The sequence below is a fragment of the Rhinolophus sinicus genome, chromosome 14 (genome assembly GCF_057876585.1).
Source record: "Rhinolophus sinicus isolate RSI-liver-muscle chromosome 14, RSI-T2T, whole genome shotgun sequence".
Taxonomy (NCBI): Eukaryota; Metazoa; Chordata; class Mammalia; order Chiroptera; family Rhinolophidae; genus Rhinolophus; species Rhinolophus sinicus.
In genome coordinates this window covers 174,366,155-174,386,590 of record NC_142514.1, presented here as the reverse complement: position 1 = coordinate 174,386,590, position 20,436 = coordinate 174,366,155, and the positions used below count along the sequence as shown (strand labels likewise).

Genomic DNA, 20,436 nt, shown 5'->3' with positions numbered 1-20,436 from the left:
CACATTTCAGTTCTACAATGACAAGAGGTGCTCAAAGTGGTTACTATCAGTGTCCAGACACTTGTGATTACGGCAAACTACTGCTTGAGTGACGTTGACCAAAGTGTCCACTTGTATATATATTTTTGGCACCCCCAGTATATATCTGCAAGGAAGCTTCACCTCTGCATAAGGATTTATAATCTCTGATAGAGACCAAACTTTTAGCTTAATCCATTTATTTTGTTTCCCAACCTAATTTTTTAAAATGAGATGAAATTCACATCACATAAAATTAACAATGTAGAAGTGAACAACTTGAAGCAGAACGACATATAAGGAAAACAATTTTACCCTAGACTAGTTGATATACAGACATACACCATAGGAACTCAACTCTAATTTACATCAATTAGCCTGTAGTAAAATTGATTGAAGTCACAGTTCCAAGAACCTATCGATAAGATTAAGTGAGGACTTACTATATGCATCTTTAGATGCTTTCATCAGACTCCACCTGGAAAGCCACTTCAGCCGAAGGTGGCCAAAACGAAAGGCAGCCTGTGAACCAGTCCTCAGAGAACCACCAAACAGGCCAAGTTTCTGAGAACAAGGTCCACATGGCTGCCCCTGGCACCAGCAAGCCACGCCAGGAACACAGGTTGTCATCCCCACAGCCTCTGCCCAGCTAGGGAATGGGTTTTATAGGTACGTAAGGAAAAATGCTTTCTTGATGAAGTCTAGCAGCCTCTTTGTTCAGTTAAGTGCCCCCTTAGTTGCACTAAGTTTCTTGTTAGATTCCGGAGTTCTAAAAAGTCGATTCTGTTTTTGCCAGCCTAACGGTAGCTTCAGGAGAAGGACTGATTCTTAGAACTCCCTGTTCTGCCATTTCTGGGACGTCACTCCCCCACCCTGAGGTTTTTTTGTGTGTCTTAAGCTGCTTAAAACAACAAACATGTATGATCTCACAGTTTCGGAGGATCACAAATCAGGTTGCATCTTAACTGCGCAGTTCTGCCTCAAGGTCCCTCACGAGTTTGCGTTCAAATGAGTTGGCCAGGTCTGCAGTCCCAAGGCCCCACTGGGTCTGGATAACCCACTTCCACACTCAGTCTCGTGGGTGTTGGCAGGCCTTACTTCTCCCTGGCTGTTTGTTGGCAGGAGGTTCAGTTCCTCACCACATCGGCCTCTCCGTGGTGCTGTTCACAACATGGCAGCTGGTGTCCCCCAGAGTGACAGGTCCATGAGAGACAAACAGCTCCCTAATGTTTTGATTGTTTTATTATTATTTTGGATGTTTTTCGTGTTCTTTATCCAACCCTGAGATAATTGTACTCTTCTGCGTGAAAGAGAAAAGTGGAACCCTGGGTAATTCCTTAGTGGAGAGGAATTGATTTGCCCTTCCCCAGAGGCACTACCACTGCGTGCATTACTCAGCCTTAGAGATGGAAGTAAGCGACCCCAAGGACATGCACACGGCCTTGGGACTGGAGCAGCAAACCCTTACTGTTGACCTTCTCATCTCCCTCCTCCCTCAGACTCCCATCCATCCACATTCAGAGAGCTATGAAAATAAGCTTTCTGGACACCCAAGACCTTAAAAATGTCACTATAAACTACTTCCTCATTGTGTTCCCTTTTGGAGTGTTTGGTGGTTTGTTTTATGAAGTAAATGTGTCCTTTTTGGTTCAGAAATGTGTGTGTGAGAGAGAGAGGAGACACGAATGGTTCTTCTGGTAGCTCATATTCCCCACTCAGAAGAGGAGCATTTCTTTACAGTAAACCTGCTCTATGTGAGCCACTGTACCAGGCACCAAGGGGTGTAAAACTGCTCTCGAGTAGCTTATAGTAAAGAGGAGGAAATAGGACAAGACACTGGTGTAAAAAAAAAAAATCCAAGGCAGCATTTGTGCCCCCAAACAGATGGTTGCCACAGTATTGATAAGGCAGATGCCTTACATTTTCCTAAAGTAATCATATGAGAAGCAGAAGGAAAATATGGAAGTAGCCAGGAAAGACAGCAAAAGATCTTTGTGATTGTTAGTTTTTCAGATCTAGTAAAATATTTCTCAACTTAATGATTTTTGAGAACTTTTGATGTCCTGCCTGGAGGACCAGAATCTTTCCTTTGACTCCCACTCATCAATAATCAGTTTCATTCTCATTGATGTAACTACTTGTTGTTGCCCATACGAAAGGACCATTAGTGTCTGCTTTTTTTAATTTTGAAAAAGTAAATTAGGTTTGTGTTTACAGTTTTATTTCCACCTTTCTAATATCATTTCAGTATTTACAGAGGACTTCATAAAATGACTAACCATTGGGTCATGATAAGACTAGTAATGCAAGCCCAGTCTGCCAATTTGTTAGCTGCCCTTTGTGTTTGAAGATGGTAATGCTATTGGTGTTTCTCTTGTCTGAATGGATGCATCTGGAAGATGAGGTTGCAGGTAATAAGGATGTCAGCCTCTTGCAAGATGACCTTTCCTTGGCAATTGCATCTCTGCTCTAATGGATGAGGCAGACAGGTTTTAAATATCCCAAATGAGGGTAGCTCTGCAACCTCTTAGATTATGATTGGAAATGTTCTGAAATAGAAGAGTGTGGATGTAAGATTTTTTTGGACATTATTCAGATCTTAAGCATGCTGTGGACTGGAGCTTGACCCATATATAATAAGAGTGGGCTTGCTTCTGGAAAACTTCCCCTACATTTTAAAATACATCAAAATTAGTGCGGCCTATGCTTCATTTTTATCCATAGGCACTAAATCATGGATTTTTCTTTTTGTATAAACTGCTGTATTTATAGATTTCATATCCACTCTAGTTATGCAAGTTAATCATTTCACCTGGGGCCTTACAGTGTACTTTTCTCTCCTTCATGTTTCCAGTTTTAGTATGTTCTTTTCATTCTTGTTGACTGCAGTCAAACTGTGTTTGTTGTCATTCTTTTTGTAATAAAAAGTAAATTCTGAGCTTGCGTGTAACGTTCCTCTCGTAGATGATTAAATCCCACACAGACACAGATGAGAAACAAACCGAGAGCCGTACCGTCACTCCGCCTGCTGCACCCAAACCAAAACGGGAGGAGAACCCTCAGGTAAGCCCCGCCCCCTGAAGGCAGCGCAGTCTGTGAGACCTGACTTGTTCCCGCCCATCAGGAGAGACACTTGCTCCCCGAATCACTTCACAGTGGTACCTCGGTTTTCGAACATCTCTGTTGACGAACGTTTCAGTTTATGAACACTGTAAATTTTATGGATCTATGGTATCATTAGATAGTAAAATTCATGCTAAATTTGCAGTATTAGGGGTTGATTTTAAAGGTCTGGAATGGAGTTACCCGTTTTGCATTACTTTCTGTGGGGAAACCATGCTTTGGTTTTCGAACGTTTCAGAACTCGAACGGGCTTCCAGAATGGATTATGTTCGAAAACTGAGGTACCACTGTATTTTTCTTTTGCTTCCTCATTACTCAGTAATGCTATTGCCAAGTCAGGTTGGCCTAGAGCAGATTATGAGTGTGGCCTTGAGTGTCCATGAGCTGGCATGCAGGTATTTCGTACACCTGTTAAAACAAATTTGAAATGTTAGATTAATGATCATTTCCCCAGATATCCTGTTGCATTCCTAATGATCATTATGTTTTGTTTGTCTTAGCCAACCTTTATAAGATGCTCAGTTCACTCAGCGAAGGTCTGTTATGTTGCCAGTGACAGTAGTTACATGTGCTTTTCTGTTACTACCCTTGTGCTGCATTAGATCCCCAAATCCCAAGTGAATCACTAGCTCAGAAGTAGTTCACTGAAGCATAAAAGTAGGGATGAAAATAGTAACATCTGTACTACAATTTAGGATAGAATTACAAACTTAAGTAGCAAACATGACTCAGATACAAATGCAGAATGTGAATTTGTATGTCCTTAGACAAGAGAATCTTTTAGTTTGATGCTTTTTCGAAGCAGCTATAAAAGAAAAATTGGACAGGTAATATGATGAATATCTGATAGTTGGATTTTATTAAACCCGTAATCCATTTCCTTCTATCCTCAGTGCATTCTTTGTAATGAAACGATGTCAAATAGTGGCGTGAAACCATCGAAGCTTCATGTCATTTTTTTTTTTAAAGCAATGACTTATTATACAAGCGAAGATTTTTCTAAAACAAGTACAAATTATAATTCTTTCTGATATGAAATGGATTCTTTTCCATTTATTTCTAAGGAAGGGACCAAACCTTGAACCAACAAGAAGCACTAGATTGCTGAGAAACTTGTAAAATCATCCATAAAATTAATGACAAGTATTATGCCTGGAGGAGGAAGCATAGAGCAAACTATTAGTAAAATATCCTTATTTAAAAAAACTGAAGGATATCTTATGTCAGTGGCACAGTGTGGGCAAGCATGTGTAGTAGCAGATATTTCACCTTTTGTTGGACAGAACCACTGCCATAAAAAGGAGAAATTAGTTCTCGGCACAAATGTGATGCATAGACGAGGCAAAAGTTCTTGACAACTTTTTAGTTTGTTTATCACTGAAATCTGTTCCACAGGAGAGGAGGGTTTTTTTGTTTGTTTGGTTTGTTTTATCTTGTTTGTCATTTAATAATTTCTTTTTTATTATCAGTTTCAGATGTACAAAACAATATAATAGTTAGTCATTTCACCCCTCACAAAATGGTAAACCCCCTCCCCAAATGGCAAACCCCCTCCCCCAATCTACTGTCCCTCTGACATTGTATGTAGCTGTTACAATTCCATTGACTCTATTCCCTATGCTGTATTCCATATCCCATGACTAAATATATATTAAATAATAGTTGACATACAATATTATTCAGCTTCAGCTTCAGGTGTACAGTGCAGTGATCAGGCATCTACACCGTCCATGAAGAGGTCTCCCTAATAAGACATGTGCCCATCTGACACCCTACAAAATCTTTACATTATTGATTCTATTCCCCAAACTGCCTTTCATATCCCCGTGGCAATATGGTAGTTACCAATTTATGCTAATCCCTTCCCCTTCTCCCTCATCCCCACCCTCCTCCCATCTAGCAACCATCAGTTTTGTCTCTGTATCTCTGAGACTATTTCTGTTTATTTTGCTCATTTATTCAGTTCTTTAGATTCCACATATAAGTGAGATCCTATGGTATTTGTCTTTCTCTAGCTGACTTATTTCAGTTAGCATCATGTAATAATACTTTTGTGAGCTTGATCTAGACTGGCAAAGGTGAGCTGGGTGTGAGTGGTCAAAACGGGTGCTGTTACCTGATTAAAAGAAAGTGCATCTGAATGTCAGTCCACGCGCCGCTTCAACAGAGATCAGTTGGTGGACAGCCTTCTAATCTTGATTCAGTTTTGAAGGAATAGTGAAAATTACGAATGTAATTAATTGGCAACAACAACGGGCAGTGCGGAAAGTGGGCAAGTCCAAGAGTACGTTTCCTGAGCAAAGTACTCTGGCTGTCGGAGGGTAGGTGCCCACCTGTTTTGGAATAAGGAATGAAATAAAAACATTTCTTCAGGACTCTGAGGATATCCATAAAGGACATTTTTCTGTTTTCAAGTGGTTTGCTCAAGGACTGTATTTTCATAAAACACTCAGTATCTTGAATAGCCTGAACCAATCACTTCAGGCCAAAATATCGTGATATTGAATGTTGAGGATAAGATGTCAGGAGTTTTAAAGACCAAGCTGTAGTATAAATAATTCTACGGGAGTCTGTCTCCTATCAGTTGGTAATGATCTTTACTCATCAGCGAAAGAAATTGATGATGCATTATTTGGCATGTACAACAGCCGTGCAGTGGTACAGCAGAAAATGAAGACATACTTGCCAGACCAGGTGCAACCGGAGAGCAAAGTAGGAGTCAGTTTGTTGCTCACTCCAACTTCAAGCATCCGATGTTCTGGCTTTGGGGTGCAACACCCTAATCAATTTCATCAGCGAGAAATTGTCCCATCATTTTTAAGCCCATGTTTGGTTGAAGACTCATGGTGTTAAACAGAACCACCTGCTACCATTCCTAACTCATTTAGCTTTGAATTAGCATTGTCTAGTCAGTGGTAGTGAAAATATAAGAAACCCTGACCTGTCATGACAAGTGAAGACCTAGTTATGACAGGTGAAGTCCTTAGCATTTGGAGTTTCATGCGAGGCTCTTCATGTTTTTCGAATATGAAATCCTCTTCCCTCTAAGAGGATTGAAAGAAACTTGGGTCACTCAAGGTGCTGATTTCTGTCATCGAGAAAGTAGAAGATATAGGCCTTGGCCTTCTCTTGTGGTCCCTGTAAGACAGGAAAGCTGCAAAGTGGCTCCATAGCTGCTAAGAGTGGGGGGTGCCCTGCTCTTTGTTACCTGAGCATGGCCTCCTTCAGGCAAGCAGCCTGTGGGGCTGGCTTTCCCTTGGAGTCTTCAGTAGGAGCATGTGATTGGCTTTGTGAGAACCCAAACTGAAGTATACTCTTCTTTTATTTCCCTGCCACAGAAACTTGCCTTCATGGTGTCCCTAGGCTTGGTAACACATGACCATCTAGAAGGTAAGAGAAGATACTCGTGACGTTGCCTTGCTTCTGACCCAGAACTTTCTTCTTGAAATGGTTGGCGTCTGATTGTACAAAAATAAAATAGAAAACTGGAACACAAATAGAGTATAATTCGATCAGTGTGGACTTTATTTCCTTCAGAGTAAAAATTACTTTCCCTCCCCTTCTATCATTATGTATCCACACCACCGTCCTGCGGGAACCGTCCAGTTGCCTGGACTAAGGTGACATTTGTTCACTTAGGAGAACTCCCCCCCTCCCCCCATAGCATGAAGTAGCAAGTGCCCCTCTGGCGAGTCTTTGTCTATATTTTTCAGTCACTAGGTTATCAGAATCTTAAGAACAGTTACAAAGCTAGACCTGTCCTGATTACTTAATTCAAGAATGGTGAACTATGGTTACTCACTCTAGATCTATAAAGTTCATACACGCCTATATGACAGTGATCTAGAAATAAATCAGGGCACCTTGTTTGTTAGTGTGGTCTGCCATTGAGCTCCCGGTCACAGAGAGCCACGCTGAGGGACCGCGTGGTCCTGCTTTCTGAGAGGTGAGGGTAGTTGGTCCTACATATTTTTGCTCCCAGTAATGTCCTTCCCGCTGCAAAAGGCTGCAGTGAAACAAAGAGACTGGCCCCCTTTGTAATTCGTCATGGGAAAACTAATAGTTAAAACAATGAAATTATGTTTTTGAGGTTCTCCATACCTCTCTTCTAATTCACACCTTTTGCTTTCCCAAGAAATCCAAAGCAAGAGGCAAGAACGAAAAAGAAGAACAACAGCAAATCCTGTGTACAGTGGAGCGGTCTTTGAGCCAGAGGTATTCCTGGCCAGAACTTGGCCCTCCCTCACTGTTCGGTTTTATTTACGACGCGTTCAGCACCTCCCATGTGAAAACCTGCTCACGAGCAGGACCCTGACTGTACTTGGTCAGCTTTGCGAAATGATGGATTTTCCCCTGGCTGACCCCATTATTTCATTTTTCTTATTCACTACTTTCCCCTGAGTTTTTTTCCTAAGTGTCAACAGATACAAACCTACCTTAAAAATTTTAACTCACCCTGGCTTCAACACGACTGTCATCTGAGCAGAGGCAGACCTCTCTAGAATATTCTGTCAGAGCCAAGTACATATAATCAAACACATGAGCACTGAGGCCTCGGGGTACCCAGCACTAACAAGTGGGCGTGTTGACACTAACTAACTAGTGGGCATGCTATGCTTGGCCTTTAGCTTTTGCCAGTAGTAGTAGTCAGCACGCTATCCAACCAGTCACCTTTTCTTCTTCAATCAATCCTCAAAGCGCAAGAAGAGTGCAGTCACATACCTGAACAGTACAATGCATCCTGGGACCCGGAAGCGAGGTGAGTACCTTATTCTCGCTCTCCCTTGCTATTGCTGTTGCTTTCTTTGTTGTGTTTTTTTCCCTCTCCCTCCTCCCATTGTCCTAGAGCCTAACTCCTAGATCCCTTGAAAATAGTTGTATTGTGTTATTCTCTGAGAATGGGAGAGAAAGAGAGTGATATTTCTTATTAGAGTTCTGTATACTTAGTCAAAAGCTGCCTTTCCTGGGAGTCCAGCAAAGCTGACTCAGGGGAATGGCCTAACGCAGCATTTCGGCCCCAGGCCCAGCAGACCGCCCCTGAATAGCCCAGTGAACAGAACACGGCGTACGAGGAAGCATTTTAGCCTCCCTGAGCAGAACACAGCTCTGCTGTTGCCAAGGTGTTCTTAGTCCAGAAGACCCGAGCATGACTCTTAAGTTTCTGTGAGCCGAGGCTTTCCAGGAAGGAGGGAGGGAGCCATACCAAGGACTTAGAATGTATGAGAAGAGGGTATCTCCAGCAGTGAAAAAAAAGGTCACTGTCAAAACAGGCTCCTGAAAACAGAAATTCCTAAAGAGCTCCATCCCTGTATTTCCGACCTCCCCAGGGCAGGCGTTCCACCTACTCTTAGGCGGGGCCAAGATGCCAGCAGCCGCAGCTCTCACTGTGCAGGCCTAATAGGTCCTAATAGCTCAGAGTTTGAGCTCATAAACAAGGTTCTGAAATTGTTCTTTGATGTCAGTAATACATCCCAAGGTCCCTTTCTCCACATGATAATGTGTCCCTGAATTACAGTTCCAGGCTAGAAAGGTTGCCGAGTGAGTGGAGTAGCATACTAATTTTTGCGTATGCACACACAATCTCAGAGCTGTCGGAAGCTTAGGAGGTCATCCTGACCCTTTGTCTGCCTTGGGGAGGGCTGCAACTATGTCATTCCCACCTCCTCCCCCAAGGAGATAGCATACCCACCCGTATGACCCATTCTCATGTTGCCTCAGCCCGTGCTTCAAATAGTCACAAATACTTAGCTGGGAAACCCTAAGTCATTGTTTCATATCAATTCCTGGGCCACAGTAATCCATGTCATGGGTTATTCTTTGTTTTGTTTGGGGTGATTTTTAGTGACTTCTGACACAGTTCTCCGAAAGGAGCGCCCAACCAGGAGCCCCAGTTAATTGGCCTGCTGGTGGGCAGTATCTAAGAGGACAGGCGTTAAATGAGCCAGAAAGACCTTGGCATCTCTTGCCAAGGTCAGAGAATGAAAACCTGCATTCACAATGCCTAGGATATGCCTTCTGTGGGTGAACAAAGAATGTTCATCTTCCACTTCTCCTTCTCACAGCACTGAAGTCCCTAGAAAAGACAAACCAGTACGATCTGTGTTTGTTCTGCAGACAATGCCCGTGTAACACAGATAGGTAATGTTTGGGTAATGTCGGACAGAATCAGGACTCCGGTGCATAATTTTGATATAAATTATAGCTGTTGGCAAAGTCTTGATCCTACATAGCATCCACCGGTGCTCGCAGGGGGGTGTGTGCCTCTCTGGCTCTCCCTTTTCCTGTGGTGTTCTTAGGCAGGCACTTCCGTTCACTCCCGGCTCAGAATCTATGACCCGGCCCTTAGGAGACAAGGAGCCTGACGTAGGCATATCCGGCAAGAGACGTTGGCTTGGGGTTTCCACACCCATTAGGGCTCATTACAGACCGTCTCTCGCCAGGAGGTTTGATTCAAAATGCTCTTGCCCGGATCGGGTCTCAGCAGTGTTGCAGATGGCGGCCTTTCCTGAGACTTTGGAACAGCCCCCGTTCTTAGACATGCAGCTCACCAGAATGTTGGTGATAGAAAGCAAGGGGACAATTCTCCATCAGCTGGGGAGGGCACCTGAGTCCAAACCTACGTAAATTCGTATTTAAGCGCAGGACGTCTTCTTAGCCCTTAGGGTCCAACTCCTCCCAGAACATAATCTCTCACTAGCTCTACCAGCAAAGGGTAAGAATAGTTAACTTGAATTTTGTCTCCTTTCTCCACCCTCACAAGCAGTGAAACGACCAAAATGTAGGCAGCAGAGAAAAGGAAAAGCAGAAATCCTAAAGAAATCCGTTTGTGGGAACAGAGATTCATTAATATTATTGTGAGAATGATGGGTGCAGAGAAACATTAGAGAACAAATACGCAAAAGGCAGGGAAAAATAAAATAAATTCTTGGCCTTGGCTCCCAGTGCGCTTTGGTTCCCGCAATAGAAATCTCAAATTGTGATAGTCCAGGAATGTCACTGTTATCTGCCCAAGGCAAGATGCCCCAGCACCTCCCGTCATCCTCCAAGGCTCTCTTACCCTCCCTTCTTTTGAGACCCATGCAGTTGTTTCTAATGACATTTAAATCTTTGCTTCTCTTCCTCCCTTTGGGACTGTTGTATTAACCTTCTGTCTGCGACCTCACTTCCTTTTCCATGCTAGCCAATGAGGAACACTGGCCAAAGGTATGTAAGACCATCTTCCCCCTTTCTTTCCCTCCCCGTTTTCCCCTTTTGTTCCCTTCTCTTGGTATATAGGTCGTCCTCCAAAATACAATGCAGTGCTGGGGTTTGGAGCCCTTACCCCAACATCCCCCCCATCCAGTCATCCTGACTCCCCTGAAAATGAAAAGACAGAGACCACATTCACTTTCCCTGCACCTGTTCAGCCTGTGTCCCTGCCCAGCCCCACCTCCACAGACGTAAGTAACTTGGGAAAAGCTCACTTATTCTGAGAGCTTAAACTGGGGAAACCGTTATCCTGTCGTCTCCTTACCAGCTGCCTCTCCTTGACTAACCCGGGAACAGCAGTCGGCCCTACAGGACACTTTTTGCCAGGAAGGCAGCATTCTGCTGGGGCCCCACGTTCTGCTGTGTCCTTGAGACTCGGGTTAAACACAACATCAGAAGGCTTAGTCAGAGTTTTCAGAGTCTGGATTTGATGTGAATGAGTTCTCAGGAAGGGGGGTGGGGTTGGGGCGTCAGCTCATGTAATTGAAAGGTGCGTAGTTTCGCTCATCAGTGTTTTGGAGGTGGGGAAAATGAACAAGGTGTACATTGCCCTAGCAGTTCTTTCCTGCCTCAAGTAGAATTCAAGAAGTGGAAAACTTTTCTTTAAAGTATCTGTATTTAGCAGAGTTTGTCAGAAACAGATTCCTGAGAAAATGTCAGACACTTACTAGTCCTTTACCCAGACACTGCAGGAGTAGCCACCAGTGCCCTACGTTTTTAAATGAGCGTTTACAAAGCAGTGAATTCACTCAAATACTTATTGAGTGCTACTTTGCTGAGCAAGCACTATTCTTAAGGCTGTGGACAGAACAGCCTCCCTGCCCTCAAGGAGCTCATATTGCATGGCCAGAGGCAGGTGATAAGCAAATGAACAGACAGGTCAGGTAGCGATAAGTGCTGTGAAAAACAGTGGGACAGAATAAGGAGCATAAGGAAGTTGCTCTTTTATGAAGAGGGGCGAGAGAACGCCTCTCTGATAGAAAGGGGAGTATGTGGGGGGAAGAGCATTCCATGCAGAGGGAACAGCAGTGCAAAAGCCCTGAGGTAGAAATGTACAGGGCATGGAAGAAAAGCAAGGGGGCCAGAATAGCTGGGGCAGTGAGCAGGCGAGAGTGGTGGGCAGGATCCGTCGTGCAAAGCCTTGTGGCTTTTACTCTAAGTGAAATGGGAGACCACCAGAGGTGTTTGAGGAGAAGAGGGACATAATTTTTTAGGTTTTTATTTTGAAATTTTTCAAATCTACAGAAAAGTTGTAGCAACAATACAAAGAACAAATGTATACCCTTCACCTAGATTCACCAGTTACCATTTTGCCACCAATGCTTCTCCCCTCTACACACACACACGCACACACCCTGATATAACCACAGTGCAGTTTTCAAGTTGAGGAAATTTAGTATAAAATATTGCTATATAATATACAGTTGATATTTGGATTTCTCCAATAATTGCCTTCGTAGCATTTTTTTTTCTGCTCCAGGATCCAATGTAAGATCACTTCTTGACATTTATTGTCACGGTATTATCTCTTTAGTCTCTTTATTGTCACGGGACGGTTTCTCAACCTTTCTTTGTATTTCATGACATTGCCGTTTTTAAAAAGATAGGCCAGTTGCTAGTATGTAGAGTGTCCGTCCATTTCAATGCCCTTGATTGTTTCCTCAAGAATAGATTCGAGGTATGCATTTTTATGGCAGCACTAAATAAGTGATGAAGTGTCCTCAGGACATCACAACAGGAGGCTTGTGTTGTCAGGCTTTCCCGTTGTTGGCGATGTTAACTTTTCATCTCTTAAAAGAGATTCCATCAAATTTCTCCACTTGTAAAGGTGCCTATTTCTTCTGATGGAGATCGCTTTGAGTCTGTATAAATCTCCAGTTCCCCCAACAAACTGTTACCCCGTGGTTTTAGCATCCTTTGACGGTCCTTGCCTGCGTTTATTATTTTAAGATGTTTACAAACTCGATTTGGATTTTGTGTGTGAATGACGGAGAAGCGCCTGTGGAGAGGATAGAAGGGAAGCAGGGAGACCAGACAGGAGGCTGTCGCGGTTGTCCAGGCAGAGCCGATGCTGGCTGGCGTGGCCCGAAGGACCGTACGGGCAGAGATGGAGAAAGGAGATCAAGCCTAGTCTGCATCGGTTTTGAAGAGCCAGCAGGATTAGATGATGCAGTATGAGAAAAAGAATAGTCAAAGGTGAAGCCAGGGTTTTTGGCCTAAAGAGCTAGAAGGATGAAGCTGCCGTTGACTGAGGTGATAGGAGCGGGTTTGGGGAGGGAAACCAAGAGGTTTGGTTTGTCCATGTGCCATTTCTTTTGTGAATTACAGAGCTCCTCTTTAGGATCATCTTCAGGTAAAATGTCTCTTGAATTTAAAGGTTCTCAGTATTTATTAGGTTGGTGCAAAAGTAATTGTAGTTTTTGCAATTACCGTTAACCTTTTAAACAGCAATTACTTTTGCACCAAACTAACACTAATGGTCCACGTCTCTCCAGAGAGCAAAAGAATACCAGGTGCATAGCCTGAGTTAAAATTCTCAAACAAAGGAAGTGTTAAAAAGCAAACAAAGGAAGTGTCATCTTTGGAGGACCTTGGTAGAAGAGGTCTGTTCTCTGGCAGGTTTCCTTCCTTGGACATAGATGGTGGCTTGCCCTCAAGATTCAGCATTTTACCTAGCTTCCCCGACATTTGGCATTAGTAATTGAGTCAGGTGTTCTACCTGTCTTGTTAGTCAGCAGCAGGAGTTCCTGTTAGAAACCTTGTTTGCTGCCATCAAAGGTTGTCCCAACTTTTCCTCGGGTGAAGCATTACCAAAGGGCGTGACAGCTCATAGCTTCCTGGTCGGGCCCCCCCAGGGTGCTGCACAGTGCTGGGAACAGATGATTTGGTGGTGCTGCGTGTGAGTCTCTCCTAAACTGGGGTTTTATCTTTTGTGATTTTCAGCTGAGGGGGTTTAGAAAATGGTTTTCTTGAAAGGATCCACTCAGATTAAATCACAAACTGAAAGCTTCCGCCAGGTTTTGTCTTAAAATGCAAACACTCTTCTTTTCAGAAATCTAAAGGCAAAGGGAAGCTTTTCTAAAACCACTAAATACATTGAGAACTTCCTAGGTTAAACCTAGTGGAAGGGATTTTTTTTTTAAAGATAATTGATTTCTACTTTTACAGTATTCCTACAGTGGCAGTGATTAAAATCAGCACACAGGGCTCTGTATATTTGCTGCTGGGTGGTGTAAACCCCAACAACATTAATTAAGCAATAACAGTTGAGAGGCAGGCATTTCCTGGAGATCAATAACCATCTAGAAGGCGGTGGTAATACAAGACCCAGCCAGACACTGATGCTCAGGATGTACCTTGTTGCCAGTAGCATCATTTTTATGAGCAGGGAAGATATGTTGATACAGTTATAAAATCGTTTAGGCAAAGTTGCAATGGATATAATCAGGGTGTGTCTAAAAAAACATGTCCTCAGCTCCTAGCAAAGAATCATGGGTCCGCCATCTTTCAACGTACCATTTGGTTTATGGTAATAATTTGGTCAGTCACCAAAGCCTAAGCTTTTTGACCTGATGCAGCACCTCCATAGGACTTCCTCTGCTCTGTTTAAGCAAAGAACCAATTCTGTGTGGATGAAATACATATCTTGTCATTTTATATTCATTTCTATGGGCAGTAGTTCTCAAGTAGGGTCTGGAGATCCCTGAGACTCTTTTAGGGGCTCCACAAAATCAAAATTATTTTCACAATAATACTAAAACATTCTTTTTCATTTTCATTCTCATTTTCCCAAGAGTGAACAGTGGAGTTTTCCAGATACTACATGATGTGATGATGTCATCACTGAGGGCTAGTGGAGAGTACACATATGTCTTCTGGGGTTTTAAATTGTTTTAATACACTATTTTTATAACCTGTGATTCTATAATTACTTAAAATTTAAAAAATTTTTAAACTTCTAATACAGTAGATACTGATATGTATAACTCACATAATAAAAGCTCTTTGAGGTCCTCAGTAATTTTAAGAATGTAATAGGTTCCTGACACCATAAAGACGAAGTAAACTGCTGTTAAAGGGTCTGTAAAGAGGATAGGAAGTTTTCTTTCCTTTAGCAACTTGAAAGAAATCATTTAATTTTTATGTTATATTCTCTCCACCTTCCACTTCTTGATGTTCTCCTGACTCAGGAGCAAAGGAAAGTGAGAACTCTTTACCCAACAAATCCCTCTGAATAAGATAGTCAGTGTGTCTTATTTATTTCATCACTGATAATTTTGTCTGTGATTTCATGTAAAACACTCTCTGAAACCATACAATTTTTATAAACCTCGTGAAGATGCAGACTTAGAACATGGAGCTAGGGTTCAAGAAAGACTCGCTCTCTAGAGAAGAGCGTCCCTCAGCCTGATTTTAAGATTAAAAGAAGAAAGTCATGATTCATTGAAGGATGAAACCTTAACCTCTTTCAGTGCCTGGAAGTTGAATTGTTCAGCTGCCTTCTCACGCAGTATTTTTGTACATGTACCAAGTACCTTTCTTTGCTGTCCAAAGATGACATTTTCTTACTAAGAAAGGTTAAAATCCATCCACACTCTGATTATCTTACATCTTTTTACAGCTGGTTTTCTAGGCTGCTGGATACTCTAGTGAATTATAGGGAAAGCTTCCTTTCCTATAGAGAGAAATTGTAGGTCTGGGAAGCTGTTCCTTCAGCTGTGGTGGTTAAGGGGTTATATCACAGAAAGGGAAAAATTGAGCATTGCTGTCTGTATCGTTGCTTCCTGTGCGTATTTCTGAGTTAGGCTTTTTGGCAGAATAGTCTCGAAATCGAAAACAACACATTGGAGGTGAAAAGCGGTCTGTCTGCACCAAGCTGTGGCCCTGCCTCTGCTGGCTCACCTCTGACATGTCCCTTCAGTCTTCCCTTCCCTGGTGTCTTTGTCACAGGCATTAATCCCATTCAGAGAACAGGCCAGGGATTGACTTGCTGAAAAATACCTCTTGAATACCTCTTTTTTTTTTTTTTTTTTTTCACTGTTGTCCTCTGCAAATTTTAAGTAGATCAGCTTTGTGTTTTTTTTCTGATTGTGCCTTCTGTTCAGAGGGCTCCAGCAGACTTAACCTGAGTACTAGAAATCACTGATGAGGGTGGGGGAGATAGGCAAAGCGCACTGGGGCTGCTCTTCTTTTCCCATCTGGTGAAGTGTTTTACAGGGAGGAATAAAGCCTCCTGGAATAGAATGGTCCATTGAACAGCAAATGCCAAATACTGGTTTTAAGAGAGAACATTGTCAGCTGTTGCTGTGGCTGTTTAAATTCTTCATATTAGAAAGCTCATATGAGTTTAATTTGCTCCTGACTTAATCTTTTCCCATTTGAACTTTCACTATATTTTTTCTCCCTGAGCAAGCAAAGAGTTTAGCAAAATTCCATTTCTTGTCTGTTTCCTTTCCCAATCCTTCTAAAGTCCCTCCAAAAATGATAGGTAATGAGAATTGTTTGTATCATATTATAGAACACTTTGATGAATGGATTTCAATGTCTTTAAACTTTCTGATTTGTGGGTTGGACTCTGCCAAAACGTAATAAATGCTGAGCTATCACCTGTAAAATTAATTTTGGCCTAGGTGATTACAGAGCTTCCCTATAAAGTCTATTTTAAAATTAAGAATACTTCCCCTGCCCAGGGAACCGCAGCTGTATGGGGCAGGTGGGGGCTTGTACCATTGGTAATTATGACTTTTCTTGACTACTCTTGTAACATGTTAGAAGGGGCACAGCTGCTTGTCCTAAAACATTTACAGGTATCCAGAATGTGCATGTAACATTTACATTTTACCTTTTTGTCCTTTCTCTTACCTTTTCTCTCACTTTCATAGGGTGATATCCATGAGGATTTTTGCAGCGTTTGTAGAAAAAGTGGTCAGTTGCTGATGTGTGACACGTGTTCCCGTGTGTATCATCTGGACTGCTTAGACCCTCCTCTGAAAACCATCCCCAAGGGCATGTGGATCTGTCCCAGGTGTCAGGACCAGGTACTGTGGGGACTCAGGCAGAGTGCAGGCCAAGGAAGAGAAAGAACACAGTCGGGAGGACTGCCTTTCCCCTCTGATCTGGGGAAATGGCGGAGTCTCTTCCCTTTCCCAGTAGTTCTCCAGGCCACATCTGCCCTGTTCACAGCACAACACTTAAAACCACACAGCATCCAGTGCCTTGGAGGTTCTCTGTCGTATGCATGAGGCTGTGACTCTGTGTATAGGTGGAGAGACCCTAACTGCCTCCCTTTATTTGAAATGACTTATCATTACCTTGACCCTTAAAAGTCCATAAGACCTTCTGCTTTATTCTCTTAAGAATGGTCCAAACGCAATATATGGTTTTGAAACTTTTTTGAAAATAAAATGTTTAAATGAAAGTGCTCAATTGATTGTTTAATTCAGATAACAAGTTTCACTTTTAAGCCGTGTTTTCATCAGGATCAGAGAATTAAGTGTAAAGTGCTATCTTAATATTTCAGGACTTAAAAGGCAAACATAGAGTCATGTGCTGCTTGAAGACGGGGCTACATTCTGAGAAATGTGCCGTGAGGTGGTTCCGTCGCTGTGCCAACATCATAGAGTGCACGTACCTCACACACACCTAGCTGGTCCAGCCCCTGCACACCCAGGCTGTGTGGTGGAGCCTGTTGCTCCTGGGCTGCAGGCCTGTGCAGCACGTTACTGTGCAAAACAACACGGGATTAAATCAGCACAAGAGAAAATGATACGATCAAGAGCCAGAGTAAACACGAGATGTAGGGGACGGCTGCCGGTAACAGGGCATCCTGTTGTACAGCAAACTTTTTGTTTTTAATAAGTAGAAAGAATATACACTCCAATGTATATAAAAAGTATATAGTATGGTAAATACATAAACCAGTAACAGTCATTTATTGTCAAGTACTATGTACTGCACACAATTGTATGTGCTATACTTTTGTATGACTGGACAACACAATAGGTTTGTTTGCACCAGCATCACTACAAGCATGAACAGTGTGTCACACTGTAATGTTAGGACAGCTACTTCACTAGGCAATAGGAGTTTCTCAGCTCCTTTATTATCTTATGGGACCATCATTATACGAGATGTGATCAAGCAGTACGGTGAATGTTTAAATAAAAGAAATTAGGGGCAGCCGGTTAGAGCGCAGTGCTCTTAACAAGGTTGCCGGTTCATTCCCTGCACGGGCCACTGTGAGCTGCGCCCTCCACAACTAGATTGAAGCAACTACTTGACTTCGAGCTGATAGGTCCTGGAAAAACACACTTAAAATAAATAAAAGTTAAGAAAATTATTACAGTAAAATACACATTGCCATTAATCCCCCTCAAAACACTCCCCCTCACTTCAAACACACTTATCCCATCATTCTTGCCACTTTCTGAATCAGTTCTGGAAGTCCTCTTTCATGAGTGTCTTTAGTTGCGCTGTCATGGCTGCCTCGATGTCCTGAATCATTTTGACTTTGGGGAAGAGCCAGAAGTCACATGGTGCCAGATTCAATGAATAAGGTGGATGAGGACACACCGTAATGTTTTTATTTGACAGAAGTTGCCATTCCAGAAGCGATGTATGATACAGAGCCTTTCCATTGTGATCAAGAAATATGGTGAATGGTACTCTGAGTGCCATCCAGTGGAAAGGCCGAGTCTTCAATACAGGAAGCAGCTCATCAAACCTCGGTAACAATGTGTGACAAGTTTCAACTTGTTCAGTGCAATCAGTTGGGTGTGAGCTACGGTTGAGAGAAGGTGTATTTTAAAGGGTACCATACGTCATCCTCCATCATGACAACATTCCGTGTCACACATCGCTTCTGGTACAGCAATTTCTGTCAAATAAAAACATTATGGTGTGCCCTCATCCACCTTATTCATCAGATCTGGCATCGTGCGACTTCTGGCTCTTCCCCAAAGTCAAAATGATTCAGGAGATTGAGGCAGCCACGACAGCACAACTAAAGACATTCACGAAAGAGGACTTCCAGGACTGCTTCAGAAAGTGGCAAGAGCAATGGGATAAGTGTGTTCAAAGCAATGGGGAGTCTTTTGAAGGGGATTAATGGCAATTGGCAATGTGTCTTTTACTGTAGTAATTTTTTTAATTTAAACATTCACCATATTTTTTATCACACCCTCGTATAAGTGGTCTGTCATTGACCAAAACGTTATGTGGCGCATTAATTGTCCCAGCCTCTTCCCTCCTCCTCTGCTTAGTTTCTGATTTCTTATTCTGAACTCTCCATGTATCTTTATATTTTTATTATAAGCAGTCTTTTTGGAAATAGGCAAAGTGTAAATAATAGATAAATGAGCTCAGTAGCTGAGCAGAGTTTGGGATGCTGCTCAGTTCCTTGGAATCCTGATTTGAGAGAATTCTGGTTTTCCCCTTTTATTCTCAGTCCTCTTCCTAGCGTCTCCCTGATGTAATTAGTAGAGACAGTTCTCTCTATGTTCTCTTTCAGTTGCTGCCTTGTGACCCTCTCTGATCATTTTCCACACGGGGTCTAGATTATACTTTAGAATTTGGAACTGACATTTAATTTCCTTGTTCGGGCTGCCTTTGAGGGACATAAAAAGCTCAAATTGAGACCGGCAGCCCATGTCAGATCAAGGACGAAACTTTCAGTGGCTGCTGCCATCACGCAGACTCACAGCTTATGCTGGTGGTTCTGGCTGTGGCGAGGTGGTGGGGGTCACGTGGCACGTATGGAAAGATAGGAACGTCCAGCCAAGTCGCAGCCTCTTTCTAAGCCAGGGCTTAGGTGGCTTGGCTCCTCCTGCGTTGTCCCTCCCTCTCTCAGGCTGATACCTGGAACTTTATAGTCCAGAACTAGAGACCAGGGTTTTGCAATACTGCCACCGAAATCATTCCTGGATTTTGTCTGCCCGTAGCTACAGACACCATTGCCTGATATTACACAGGGGACGTGTATGTATTCCTCCTTCTCAAGGTAAAATTCTAACAATCTTTTCAGATGCTGAAGAAGGAAGAAGCAATTCCATGGCCTGGAACTTTAGCAATTGTTCATTCCTATATTGCCTACAAAGCAGGTAAAGAATTATCCGTGCCCCCTTTTGTGTAATCCTCCTTATTTAAAAAAAAAAAAAAAGAAGAAGAAGTACTGGAAGGTAGTATTTGCTTTGTTTTCAAAAGGAAATTTAAAAATGACAAGTTTTTATTGAATGAAGTAGAAAGTTGTGTAGCTATTTCTTGGGGAGGAAAACGGAGAAGTAGATCTGGTTTATGTAAAGCCAGGCTCAAGCCACTGACAACTTTTTTAGTGTAGCTACACATGTAAAAGGAAACTCCAGGTGGGCAGGTCGGTGCACTGGCTGTGGGGCTCAGCTGTGGGGCTCAGGGAGCTGTGGGGTTCTGGGGGAGCTTTGGAGAAAATATTTTCTTGGGTGGAAATCATTGTGAACACAGTGGCCTTTTCAAAGAACTTATTGTTACAAACAGTTTCTTATTTTTTCAGCAAAAGAAGAAGAGAAACAGAAGTTACTTAAATGGAGTTCAGATTTAAAACAAGAAAGAGAACAACTAGAGCAGAAGGTGAAACAGCTCAGCAATTCTATAAGTGTAAGTAAACCTCATGCCTTCAAGGATAGATACAGAAATACAGAACTTTGCACATACAAAGCAGTACATGTGGCTCCCAGGGGCTATCCGGGTCCTTCAGCTTATTAACACCATTAACTTGGGCAGATGCAAAGTTTGTCACCAGTTAGAGCTGGCCCTCGGGTACAGGTGTCTTTGCCAAGCTTGCAGCATCCTCTTGGCTTTGATCTGAGAGGATTTTCAGTCTCCAGGCAGAAGAGAGGAGCGGCTACAACAGTGTAGCCACCACCCCCATGTGCTCCTGAGCGTGTTTGGCAGCAGCCCGTGCTGGGCACTCGTAGACCAGGTCCCCGCCTGTGATTCCTTCTAGTTGCCTGAGCCGGTAGGTCTGTCTGCAGGACCCTTCCTTCCTGCCTACACTATGCTGATCACATTTCCAGG

The 20,436-nt window shown here is 42.8% G+C and overlaps 1 protein-coding gene across 20 annotated transcripts in view; it reads left to right on the top strand.

The window, feature by feature from the left end:
• Positions 1 to 20,436, top strand: part of PHF21A (PHD finger protein 21A) — a 164,008-nt gene that overhangs the window by 137,954 nt on the left and 5,618 nt on the right. For 16 of the 20 annotated variants that reach the window (XM_074336283.2, XM_088789562.1, XM_088789554.1 and 13 more), the window contains 8 exons: positions 2,983 to 3,081; positions 6,480 to 6,531; positions 7,277 to 7,356; positions 7,840 to 7,900; positions 10,417 to 10,580; positions 16,272 to 16,427; positions 19,412 to 19,487; positions 19,913 to 20,016. In XM_074336283.2, coding sequence (XP_074192384.2) covers positions 2,983 to 3,081; positions 6,480 to 6,531; positions 7,277 to 7,356; positions 7,840 to 7,900; positions 10,417 to 10,580; positions 16,272 to 16,427; positions 19,412 to 19,487; positions 19,913 to 20,016 — 792 coding nt within the window. Of the gene's footprint in view, positions 1 to 2,982; positions 3,082 to 6,479; positions 6,532 to 7,276; positions 7,357 to 7,839; positions 7,901 to 10,321; positions 10,345 to 10,416; positions 10,581 to 16,271; positions 16,428 to 19,411; positions 19,488 to 19,912; positions 20,017 to 20,436 lie in introns of all 20 variants that reach the window. The other 4 variants (XM_088789557.1, XM_088789558.1, XM_088789556.1 and 1 more) reach the window with 1 other exon arrangement.